This window comes from Rhineura floridana, chromosome 2 (assembly GCF_030035675.1).
Source record: "Rhineura floridana isolate rRhiFlo1 chromosome 2, rRhiFlo1.hap2, whole genome shotgun sequence".
Taxonomy (NCBI): domain Eukaryota; kingdom Metazoa; phylum Chordata; class Lepidosauria; order Squamata; family Rhineuridae; genus Rhineura; species Rhineura floridana.
The window spans coordinates 129,021,654-129,035,204 of NC_084481.1; the positions used below are offsets into that span (position 1 = coordinate 129,021,654).

General features: G+C 41.1%; 1 protein-coding gene across 4 annotated transcripts in view; it reads right to left on the bottom strand.

Moving 5' to 3' along the window:
• The window catches only part of QSER1 (glutamine and serine rich 1), a 50,400-nt gene that overhangs the window by 28,773 nt on the left and 8,076 nt on the right, over positions 1-13,551 (bottom strand). For all 4 annotated transcript variants that reach the window (XM_061610529.1, XM_061610530.1, XM_061610528.1 and 1 more), the window contains exon 2: positions 646-758. In XM_061610529.1, the coding sequence (XP_061466513.1) occupies positions 646-758 (113 nt within the window). The remainder of the gene's footprint in view (positions 1-645; positions 759-13,551) is intronic.

Here is a 13,551-nt window from a genome sequence, read left to right on the forward strand (position 1 = left end):
CATTTTCTGGCTAACCTTGGGGTAGATTGCTATTGCAATCACACCAGTTTTCTACAAAGAATTAATGGGAGAAAGACAGAGAAAAGAATGTACTGAGACAATGGGAGTGGGCATTTTCTAAATGAACCTCAAATTTATGTTAGTTGCAGCACAATCAGTTTTCACATAAATTAAATCCCATTTTTAAAAAAGATTGATGCTCAGAACTGCACATCCATATGAATTTAGTCTCGAACTGTAATTAGTGTAAGAATAGTCGACAAATTATCTCTAGCTGTGTCTTTGCAAAGAGCTGTATATTTAGCCCTCCTTAAAAAAGGGTTCACAGTAATCAGAAATTTGATCTTTAATCTTCCAAGTAAGGAGGGGATGAGGAAAGTGAGGAGAGAAATTACTTAAAACATTCAAATAACTTAAATAACTTTTAAAAAAAAACTAAGCTACCAGTACTTTTTATTTAATGATGTGTATAACAGTACTACCTCGATGGTGCAAATGAAAAAACACACCCCTCAAAACATTCTCCTTAATCTATCCCTCGTGATCTTCTAAGCTCCCTGCTACACGTGTGCTACAAATTTATAACTGATTTTATACAAAGTTGAGAATTTATCTGTTTAAACTGAAGATTCATAGACTTATTACCAGTGGGATGGGGTGTAGTAGCATATGCAGGAAGCTGATGAGAAGTTGTATATGTTTGTCTGTGAAGAACATCAGTTTCTGAGTGTGTGGAATGCCCTCCTCCATAGCTTAAACTGAAAAAAAGTAAAAAGGTTATAGCACATACAACTAGCAAAAAACATCATGTAGATGAGAAGTCTGACAATCAGTTAAAAACCGGTAAAGCAAAATAATGTCAAAAAGAGTGTGAAGCTTAGTAGCTGACCAGCGACTGTGGTAGTGCCGATTACCATTTTGAATCCACAAACTGGTCAAGAAAGATGCTTTAGTTTACCAAAACAAAACAGCCTTTAAACATTAACATATCAAAAACAGAGATCTGTTTCCTTTACTTATTTTAAAGAGTGCTTATGTAGTCTCGACAAACATTTACTATTTTGCAGCCTGCACTGACAAGCCTTGTGAACCATTCTTGCTTTTAATATTCTGGCTCAACGTATGGGATGAAAGTCATATATATACACAGGGAGTGTGTGTATAAGAGAGCACTATATGTATAAAGCAACCGTAAAGTTTGGCTGCCCTTCTCCTGTAAGGTACAAGGTCTTTGACCTTACATTGCACCTCCAAAATGCAGTAGATTGTTAGGGACAATCTTGCTTCAAGCTGGCCAGAGAATAGTGGAACATTTGACACGGCAAGTAAAATTGTGGACCTCTTACACCAATGCCAAGCATTTCCCTTCATGATTGTCTGGCCTCCCATGACAGAAAAGAAACAGGAGAAAGTCCATGTACAAAGTAGCCTCCTCTTAAGAAACACAAATATATATGAAAATATACCAAGACAGGTTCTTTTTCTGGGACTGCATATCCTCCTCCAGAAATAAAGCAATGCTACATGAAAGATGTGATGGCTTCATGTGGAGTGCATATTGCCCAACCAAGATGCAGTGGTTATTCAAGTCTGAAGAGTTCTCTAGACAACTATCAAGAGCAATAATTTTTAGTGACAATTCTGAATGGCATATTCTAATTTGTATTACAAAGGAGAAGTTGCAAATTACGTTAAGAAAATATGTTACAATTTTTACATAACTAATTGTACATTAAATATGAAATGATATGTTAGCGTGGTAGAAGCATGCATGTCATATAAAAGAAAAGATGCTGTTGTGCTCTAAGTATCATCTTTGGGGGTTTGACACTAAAAATGAGCTGGCAGAGTCACTGACCTATGCTCTTCCCATAAATATCTATACTAAAATACACCTACTGGATTATTCTGAACTTTTAAAAGAACTGCCTAGTCATTCTACTACTTTATGCACAATCTCAGAAAACACAAATTTAGCCTTTTCCCACTTCCTTTATGTGCTGTTTAATATTTACAATTGATATAAGAATGTTAGGGGAATTTCCAACTTTAGCGGAAGTGCTAAACACACATTATCAGAGTGACATGTACTTTGCTGCAAAGTCCTATCAGGATTGCACTAGCAACCCAAGGAACATGGAACGTTTGTGTTCCCTCTCAAAACTACTGCAATGCACAGAATCAATGTTGTATTTCCTTGCACAATCAAAAGCTCCAGGAAGCACATGGAGCACCTATATGCAAACAAACAACAGAGAACATGTATACGTTCCCCACATCATAGGATGGGCAACTTCCATGCATTCCTCAATGAACTGGGGGGAGGGCTTGTATGTATAGGTGGCCCAAATGAGCAGAACACTTGTGGAACTCGTATTATTTGGCATTATGGCCTACATCTATACTTGTGTAAATTCTCCTGAACAATGGAACTGCCCCCTCCTCCCCACTACAACCACCAAAAAGCTTCCCCTGAGTGTTGGCAGGATGGCTATCAGCCTATAAACCTGAGAGACACTCCACCCCAACATGGACTATATGATATTTAAAATGGCTTCAGTTTGGTTCATTTTGCAAAAAGATGTTGCTTGAGACCTGATGGAAAAAGCAGCTGAAAGAGGTAAGCTTGTCATTTCAACCGAGAGGATGTTGCCAGTCATATGCACAGGACATGACCCTTTGGCAATCCAATCGATGCAATCCCAAAAGTAACTGTAAAAGTTTGGCCCTTCAAAGAGGAGCCCATTGTTCAAACTTATCAAGCTAGCTAAAAGATGAATGCCACCACCTGTCTTCACAAAAGAAAAGCCCATCACCCTGACAATATAACTCATACAGTAGGGCCCCGCTAATACGGCGGGTTAGGGACCAGGTCCCTGCCGTAAAGCAGGGCCCCATAGACTATAATGGGCTGCGTCGTGAAAAAATTACGCGAAAACGTCACAAAACGGCAAAATCGGCTTTAAAATGGGGAATTTCCCCTGCTTGCAAGCCGCCGCATCAGCGGAATGCCATAATGCGGAACGCCGTAAAGCGGGGCCCTACTGTAATAGGTATGGAAATTAAGGAAGGACACTTGCCTGATCCAAGCCATTCTGCATCCCCCTTTGAGGTTTTTGTTCAGAAAGGTATAAAAACTGGACTCCTAGAGCCATGGTTTTCCACCCCCTCGGCTCTGGGTCTTGGTCACTCACACTGCTGAGTATCACTGTACCTGAAATCACCTGCTAAATCACTTAGCCAGCCAGAACCCAGAGATCTGACTCTCCTCTCCTCTTCCTTCACTGTCTATGGGCCCCTGCCTGCTGAAACAGAGGTCCCTGCTTACTGAAGCTGCTTCAAGAGCTCTTTTCAGGGCTCCACTACTTTTCCTGCTCTGCTCTGCACCTTTGCTAGCCAAAGCTCAGATCCAAGAAGCCATTTCAGGACCTCTGCCTGCTGCATGTGCTGTTTCCCTGCGTGACCCAGGAGTCTCAATGTGCTCCAGTTAGATTTCTAGATTGCCCATCAGGGCTGGGAAAGGTATATCTCGCTCTCTAGCCTGACTTCAGGAGGTCCTTTCCCTACAACCTGTAGCCTCTACATCTGCTCCCTCTGCCTATCTTTGACTGTGCATGTGTGACTGTGTTTCAGAAGCCATGTTCTGGTCCTCCCTGCCCAGCTGCACATGACTGATGCCTAGTCTGCAAAGTGAGCCCAGAGAGAAAGAGCAGGCTAGTGTGCCTTCCTCAACTCCCACCCATCTCCTCTCATGCCTTGTGTGATTGCTCCTTTGTGTGTGTGTATTTTGAACTTATATGTGAGTTTACTTATGATTAGGTTTATGTATTGTTACTGAGCTATTCCCCATTGAAGTGTTAAGTGTGTATATTTTGATTCTGTGTGTCTATGTACAATAAATATCCCCATGTTTAATATCTGTGTGAGTGTAAGTTACTGGGTAAATCTGCCAAGACGCACTATTGCCAATGTCTGAAGATCCTAAGTCACAAGACTTGTAGAATGCGTGAATGTGAAACACATGTCTACAGAGGAGTCTTGCTAACATGAGGGATAAGGAATCCTCAGGAAAGGCCTGCGACTGCAATGGGAAAAGGAATCAATGAAAACCAGGCAGAGGCAGGTTGCAGAAGCATCATGGAAGTAATCTACATGTATTTAAATAAGACAATATTCTTTTAGAACCCATTTTTCCTGAATTAGTCATCTCATTTATATTCTCTCTCTTTACATTAGCTAATAAAACTAAGAAGTCCAAATCAGGCACACCCTTAAGAAAAATCTACACTGTGACATCAGGAATCTGCTGGATCTGATGGTTAGTTCACTTGCAAAACTGATACAAGAGAAAAAACCAGCCTACAGAGACGTTAATCTGCAGAGTGAACTGGCAGAGTTTGTGCAACATGGAGTTTCACCTGCAAACCCTTTTCAGAAATTAATTTTGCATAATTCAGCCTTGAAACACTCAGCCATTCCAAGTTGTTTTTTAAGCGAAATTGTTTATACTTTTCAAGCCATTCCAAGTTGAGAGGCAATGAATCTGATCAGCTGACTGCATGCAATATCTACCAACTATTTCATGGGTACATCATATTTCTGAAACATGTCATGACTAAAGCTGCAATCCAATACACATTTACCTGGAAGTAAGTCCCATTGAACCCAATGGGAACCAGTAGACAGGTATTGGATTGCAGCCTAAGTCATGTAAAAAGGATGAATAAAAACTTTACAGAGGTGTACTAGGGAAAACAAATAGCCCAACTATCTCTCTCACCTGCAGCCAGATCCTTCAAAAACCCAAGCAACTAAAAATAATCTATCACCAGATGGCTACTTCTTGAGTTATTTGCTGGATTGCCATGTTTTAAATGACTTAGTATTTGATTGTTACTGATGTAGTGATTTGTATTTTTGTTCTGTTGCAAGCCACTTTAAGCATATTTATATAGAAGAGCAGCACACAAATTTTATTAACAACAACGACACTGAAAAACTAGGCTCTCTACTTTCTAGGACACATTTTAACCTAATCATCCCAGTTTCAGTACACTATTAGTCACAAAAATAAGATCAAGATGAATCCAAAACTTAGCCAAGTTTATTGATGCTTCAGCATATCAATAACAATATCACAAAGTTAATGACTGATAGGACAGTATCTTATTGCAAAAAAATCAAAACATTACAATATTGAGGCATGATACTTCTGCAAGGAGGTATGAGAGGGCAATTTAAGAGAAATGTATGGGGGACGTTACTGGGAATCCAAAGTAGCTTCAGTGACGCCTCTGACTTGCAATATTAACAGTGAACTAGAATTCTTGCATACTACTCAGCCCAATCTGCAATATGGAGATAAAAGCATTGATTACGCTGCAGAATACTCTTCTGCAACTCCCAGTGTGTAACGGGTACAATACCACAGGACAATACTCAGAGCTTGACCTGCAGCATTCAGTGTGAACTACACTGTACGACTGACATAAGATATTCCCTCTCAGCCACAGCCCATTCCAGTCTACAATATGGGCAATGAACTGCATTTGCTTTGGAATTTGCATTAGCAGAGCTATTTTTAAATGGTTCACACTAAACAACAAATGAGTTAGAAAGAGGAACTCATCATTGCTACTTTTGTGGACAGTGGACTCACTGGCATCCAATCCCAGCTACATTAAAGCCTTGCATTTCTCCATGGATTGCTATGAATTGATCTAACTTCTGTCCCTAAGGATGTTTTAAAATAGCTCCTCAGTGTGAACTAGGAAATGATCTATCCGCACAATAAGATTGTTCTCTCTGAACCCTTTTCATCTCTATGCATCTCTTTCTCCCTATCCCTTTCCGGCCTATCATTCTATTCTACCCTCCCCCACCTAGTTGTCATTTTTGCCCACTTAATCTCTCAACATTCTGTGTTCATCAAGTTCTTATGGGCCTGCTTTCTCCCCCATAGGGTTTCTTTCTTTAAAAATGTACTTATCCAAACCCTAGTATTTTCCAGTCTGCTGGTATCTCCCTCTTGTGTTTGGGTGCTATTCGTTTTGGTTACATACCCACAGAGATTTTCCTCTCCAGTTTGGAAATAGAATATAAGATATTTATTCACAAACAGGCAAAAAACCCTGCGGTTTAAGAATGTACCTATAGCCCACAGATATTTCTATCAAACTTTAAAAAGCAGGGAAATTGGGTGGCTATAGAGAATGCACCAGGGGAGCAGGAAAGGTTTTTTGCCTATTTGTGAATTTCTCTGCTTTTTAATCCGGGAGGTAAGAAATGGGATCCTGTGCAAGCTTGCTGAGAATGGATTGATCATTTGCATGCTTATTGAGTTCAGTGGGATTTACTCCCCTGCAATCATGCTTAGGATAGGTGAAACTGACCACAGGCGATGGGGAGGGCAGGAAGAGGAGGAGGGAGGGGAGGAAAGGCAGAGAGGAGGACTGGGATGGGAGCAGGCAGGAGGGGGAGGGGAGGAGAAGGACAGGCTTGATCATTTGCATGTTTATTGAGTTCAGTGTGATTTACTCCTGTGCAATCATGCTTAGGGGATAGGTAAAACTGACCGGAGGGAGGGAGGGCTGGAGTGGGCAGGGGAGGAGGAAAAAGGAATCCTAGCAAGACGAAGACACTGTAGATTGGTGGTTCCTGAGTTTGGATAATTGGTCAGCTACCTACTTTGGATGGGGTTGTACTCCCTCTGAAAAAGCAGGTCTGTAGTCTGGGGGTGCTCCTGGATTAATCTTTGTTGCTAGAGGCCCACGTGACCTCAATGGCTAGGAGTGCCTTTTACCAGCTTCAGTTGGTAAGACAGCTGCAGCCGTTTCTGGACAGGGATAGCCTGACCACTGTTGTCCATGCACTGGTAACCTTCAGGCTGGATTACTGTAATGGGCTCTATGTGTGGCTACCCTTGAGGTTGGTCCAGAAGCTGCAGCCGGTAAAAGATGTGGCAGCAAGACTGCTAACTGGAGCAGGTTATCGCCAACATGTCACTCTGCTACTGAAAGAATTGCACTGGCTACCTATTAGCTACTGGCCTAAGTTCCAGATCCTACTTTTGGTGTACAAAGCCCTATACAGCTTGGGACCAAGATACCTTTAGACAGTCATGGCTTTCCCCCAAAGAATCCTGAGAAGTGTACTTTGTGAAGGGTGCTGAGAGGAGATTCCTATTTCCCTGACAGCTCCAGTGGCCGGAGTGGTTTAACAGTCAGCCACTCTGACTGAAACTCGGTGAGGGGAACAGAGCATCTCCTAGCAACTCTCAGCACCCTTCACTAACTACACTTCCCAGGATTCTTTGGGAGAAGCCATGACTGTCTAAAGTGAAATACAGGTCTGGTGTGGGTGTGGCCAGGGACAGCTTGGGTTCAAATTTGGGTGGGAGGCTGCATGTGCCTGCTGTAGAAAAAAAAGGTGGGGGAAACCCTGAAAAAGTATGATACTGTTCACAATGTTTTCCTCTTGGAAAGGAAAGGGGCTTCCCCTCTGCCCAGTGCCCATCCATCCAATCTCCTCCCCTCCCCCTCCCTGCCCCCCTTCTCCCCTTAGGTAAGCCCAGCAGATGGGAGTCTGGCTTTTAGAACACTGACAGTTGGTTCTTACTGAGCATGCCCAACATTATTATTCAGTTCAATGCTAAATTTCTTAAATTAATTACAGATCAGCCAGGCATTTTTTTAACTTTTAAACTGCAGAAGATTAAGGTCAGAATATGGTGCAAGGTCAGGATTACAGGTACTCTATGAACATGGCTGATTTTTAATTAATTTCATTAGATTATGAGAACTCTGACAGAAAAAAGTCCAAAAGGGGTCTGGTTTCTCTCTCTCTCTTTTTACACTTTGAACCCTCGATTCTCTCTGACTGTTTTGTGAATCGCCATGAAAATTTAGAGGGTTGTTAAGCAAGCGTTTCTTGAGTTCAGGACTAAGTTTTGTAAGGTTTTGTTTTGAAATAAGCTTATGGGAAGCATCAGAATGGCATGGGGGATATTTTCAATTTAACATTGCAGAATGTGAAATATCCATGCTGACTATAGTATACAGTCACTCTTGTGGCTGTATAATAAATTAATTAATATATAAATGTACAGAAACTGTATACCAAAACATTGGGGAATTCTGGGAATAGAAAGCTGATATTAATTGTTGCCATGAATTATGAGCAGCTTCTGGGTTTGTGTCTTAAAAGGATCTTATGCTTTTTTCGTAGGGAGCAGTAGGGAGACCGACAATATTCATTGTTTTTGTACTTTTAATGGTTGGTTGACTGCAATAAAATGTTGTTGTTATAAGTGTAGACAATTTTTCAAAATATGTAGCAGAGATAGGAAAACAATATAATAGAATATATTCTATTCTATAAAATAGAATATAAGACACAGTAGGGCCCCACTCATACAGCAGGTTAAGTTCCAGACCCCCGCCAAAAAGCAAAAACCACTAAAAAGCGGATCAGCTGTAGCATGGGGGTCTGGACTAACCCGCTGATCGCACCAGAGGAGGAGAAGATCAGATCTTCCCCTCCTCGGGTGCAATCAGCTCAAGCAAGAGTCTGATCACGCCAGAAGAGAAGATCAGCTGTAGCACGCTACAGTTGATCTTCCCCTCCTCCGGTGCGATCAGCTGGAGTGCGGGGAGCTCCAGCACCCCCTCCAGCTGATCGCCCCGCTGGCGCTGTATTAGTGGAATGCCGAGAAGCGGGACCCTACTGTATAAAGTATCATCAGAGACCTCATCAGTATGCTGATAGCACCTAACTCTATTTCTCCTTTCCATCAAATTCAGATGAAGCTGTGAAAGTACAGAACCATCGTATTGGACTGGATGAGGGTCAATAAACTGAAGTTCAATCTAGACAATAGATGTTACTGTTGGTGGGTGATTTGTCTGCCCAGGAAAGTGGTGTTCAGCCTAATCTGGCAGGGTTGCATTCCTAAAGGATCAGGTTCACAGTGTGGGGGTTCTATTAGATTCTGCCCTAAATGTGGAGGCCCAAATGCCTTGCATGAAGTACCTTTCACCAACTGATGCTGGAGTGCCAGCTGTAGCCCCTACGGGACAAGCACAGGCTGGCCACAGTTAACCACACTATGGGAACATGCTATTTGAATTATTGCAATATATTGTACTTTAGGCTGCCTCTGAAGACCATTGAGGAGCTTCATGAATACAGCAGCTACAATAGAAGAACTAATGGGGGAGGGACATATAGCATAAATCTTTAAGAGACATATACAGGCATACCCCGCTTAACATCGCTTCACTTAACGTCACCTCGCTATAACGTACATGCTCCATATGTCTGTATTTCTCCAGAAACACAGCTAGCAAACCACTTACAGGGTTAGGGTTACAGAGAGGTGCGGCAGTGCAGCAGCAGAGGCTTTAGCACGTGGGGGTGGAAATAGCGCCACCGCAAATCAGCTGGGAGGTGCGATCGTGATCAGCTGAGAGGTGCGGCAGCGCAGCAGCAGAGGCTTTAGCATGGGGCTTTGAGGCTCCGCATGAAGGAGAGGGGAAAAAAGTTTTAAAAGGTAGTGCTTCACTTTAAAGATATTTTCGGTTTACGTACTCGCTCTGGTCCCATTGAGTACATTAATGCGAGGTATTACTGGCTTCTAGTCTGTTCCTGTGCATAATTCCAAATATTTATTTTAATAATTAAATCCCTAAGGATTGAATTCAATATAGCATTAAGTCAAGCAGAACACTCCCTCCTCTCCTCCACGCAACACTCTGGAGCAGATTTGGGGAATGCAAGGAGCACACATAGGGGGAGGAGAGGGGGAAAATCCCCTTGCACTAGTTGAAATTGTTCCCCTAGCGACAGGATATAGTAATACTGCCCTAAATGGCTTGAGAATTGTGTACTTTAAGGGCCACCTGATCAGATGCTAAACTCTTCTGCTGAGAATCTTTATTGAGTCTCCCAACCTTCAGAATCAAGGCTAGTGGGATTCTGAGATAAGGACTTTTTTGGTGGTGGCATCCTGTCTATGGGCTGCCACCCCCAGGGAGACTCACCAGATGGAAGCATCTGGTGCCAGGTGAAGACCTTTTTATTTGTCCAGGCATTTAAACTTTCCTGTCTCAGTTACTCTTTTAATCTTTCATGATGTAGTCTTCTCCTTTACTTGGCTTATAATTTCTAGTGCTATTCTGATATTTCAAGAAATTCTAATTGTTTTAGCATTGTTATTTTGTTCTCATTGTTTCCATCATTGTTATTTTATTAATAACTCTGACAATCACTAGGCTAAAAGAGAGATACAAATGTTTGGAATATATAACACATTTTTATGACTAACAGAACATTTCTTAAGCAGGTTTTTACAACAAAACAACCACTAAAACGACTTTCCTTATTCACAAAAAGATTTATGTAAAATCCAACTTGAAGATATGCGATACACGTATAGGTCAGCTGTATTTTGGAAGCTGAATAATTTAAGTATCAACTTCATTTTAATTTTTATGCCTGAATTATCTAGCTTGATCCTAAACAACACTAATTTATAATTGAGGGCAAACAGAAATCTTAAGCATTTTAATACTAGAAAGCAAGTACTGATATGCCTATTTAACACTACCAGAAATGCTTTTGATTGTAAAGACAGTTCTGTGGCATGATGTGTGCAGTACTTTATCTGAGAGAGGGATGTTGGGCCACTATTAGGAAGAATGTTTAGTCCAGTGCATCTCTGCCAAGAGGCAGACTGAGCGGCAATTCTGGAGTTGGGGAGAACTTCAGAGGAGGGGTGGGGGAATGACAATCTGTCATGCTGACCTAGTCTTGGGTGGGGCTGCCATCTGGCACATCACTGGACTCCCTCCCAAACTGACCACCTCCCCTTTGCAGAACACTAGAACCTTCCCTGGATCCCAGCCCTCTTCACTTTTCTTGCAGACCATCAGAACCTTCCCTTGGATACAAGTCTTCCTCCTTGTCAGATCCGCTCTGCCAGAAGTTATCCACAGGGTTCATGACAGAGAAGTAAAATTCAGTGTGTGAGAGATTTAAAAAGCCAAAATGTTAATGAGCACCATTAATTCTCTTTCTCTGTTATCTTTAAAAAGCAACCAAAAAGGCAATATGAAATCAATGGTGGGGGCTAATTATGAATTCATTTTACATACAATTAGTTTCAGTTCCTTATGTCATAAGGATTTGGCTCCACCCATTTTGGTATGTGGCCCCTAGAGGGTTTGCAACAAAGCATTGCAGCACTTGGACTGAAAACATTTAGCCATGCCTGCTATACATCAAATATTGCTCTCAGACATGCAAAAGCATAGAACAATGAATATCTGCAGCCAGTTACTCTACCAATATCTCCAAGTATTATCAAATGGCAGGAACAGCTTTTCTGAAAAATTCGTTGAGGTACGATATAGGATAAACTGTACTAAGATCTAATGATCACCTTATTGACAAATCTTTTTTAAAAAGAAGAAAGGCTTGTCAAGACTACCCCTGGCAACAACACACACATTTGATTTATTTACAGAAAGCATTATCAGGAAGAGAAATAAATTGACTTATTCTTGTTGTAATTCAAATTGTAACCTCTCAATAGTCTTTCACATAAAAATAAATCAATGGAACCTATTCACTTCTGTTGGATAAATTAAATACTGTTGTTGGTGGTGTGTGCCTTCAAGTTGATTACGACTTATGGCAACCCTATGAATCAGCAACCTCCAACAGCATCTGTCATGAACCACCCTGTTCAGATTTTGTAAGTTCAGGTCTGTGGCTTCAATCCATCTCTTGTTTGGCCTTCCTCTTTTTCTACCCCCTTCTGTTTTTCCCAGCATTATTGGCTTTTCTAGTGAATCATGTCTTCTCATGATGTGTCTAAAGTATGATAACCTCAGTTTCATCATTTTAGCTTCTAGTTACAGTTCTGGTTTAATTTGTTCTAACACCCAATTATTTGTCTTTTTTGCAGTCCATGGTATGTGCAAAGCTCTCCTCCAACACCACATACTGTGCTGCCCATCATAACTTTGGGAAAAATATACAGCATATCAAACTCAACTTGCTGTTGCCCCCATGTACATCACAATGGAGAAAACTGCCATGATGTTATCCTATATATTAAGTGCTGTGAAAGAAGAGTGACGGCCACTTTGGATAGTGCACTCACAGTTCTGATTTCTCTTCAGATAAACAGAAACACACACACACACACACACACACACACACAGAGAGAGAACAATAAATGCATGGATTATTTCAAAAAGGCACTTAACTGGAATCTAACTTTCAAGAACTTGTCCATCTCTTGTGCAGCTAAAAACAGTTCAGTCTTTCCACTCACCCTCAATACAACGTACATGCAACAGTAACTACCTGCACAACTTAAGTTCATGTTAATCAGCTTTCTAGACTGCCACAAAACAAATACAGAATAGCAAGACATGTGAGTCCATTATCATCCATATTATAGTTTGGCACAGTTAAGGAAGCTCATGTAAACATACCATACAGGTGTTTTTGTAAGACAAGAAGTGAACTCAGCAAAAGGAAAGCAATGGCAAGTTTGGAAAGCCTAGCTATAACAGGCTAACAGTCAAACAAGTCAATTGGAAAGACAGGAACAAAATGCAGAACCACCCATATCAGTTATGTACTAATTTACACCACTTGCTAACACAGGTATATTATAGAACAATTCTAACAGGAAAAACTGAATCTACAGAAAAATGTTTTTATAAGCACCATGCAATTATGGGTGCAGGAAAAAGGATCTTATTCTGTTATATCAAGTAAAATGTAAATGTACTGCCTTCAAGTTGATTCCGACTTATGGCTACCCTATGAATAGGGTTTTCATGGTAAGTGGTATTCCTCTGAGGCTGAGAGGCAGTGACTGGCCCAAGGTCACCCAGTGAGCTTCATGGCTGTGTAAGGGTTCGAATCCTGGTGTCCCAGATTGTAGTCCAACACTCTAACCACTACACCATACTGGCTCTCTATATCAAGTAACTGTGTGTATATTCTTCACATTCACTATGTAAGCACAGGCTATGATACAGCATTCTGGCAGTCTCAGTCTGGGACTAATTTTGCATTATGAATTTGGAGCAATTTTTGCAGGCTGAAGAACAGAATTTCATAAGCATGCTCATCATTAGAGGCAAAATAATAATTCAGTGTGCATTTTTCAGTTAGTATTTGGCACTTACAAATCTGACCAATGTACAAATCTTGGGTGACTCCACTATCATTATGGGCTACTGCACACGGACAATGAAAACAATGATACCGCCAAACTAAACTTTGATTAGACCTGTTGTCTCTAGTCTTGCAAACTCAGAGACAAAAGTTAAGTTGGCAAAATCCATCAGGAAATGCCATGATTTATTCTGTGAATTTGAAGAAACTCTACACAAAGTAGAAGAGCCAAAATGCCTTTAAATATATTTACAAACTGTCCAGCATTGTAAACTAGCACTAAATATCAACAGCCGAAGATTGGCCATCTGTCACACATTTCACAAAGTAGTCCTGCAACTCAATCCCTATTCA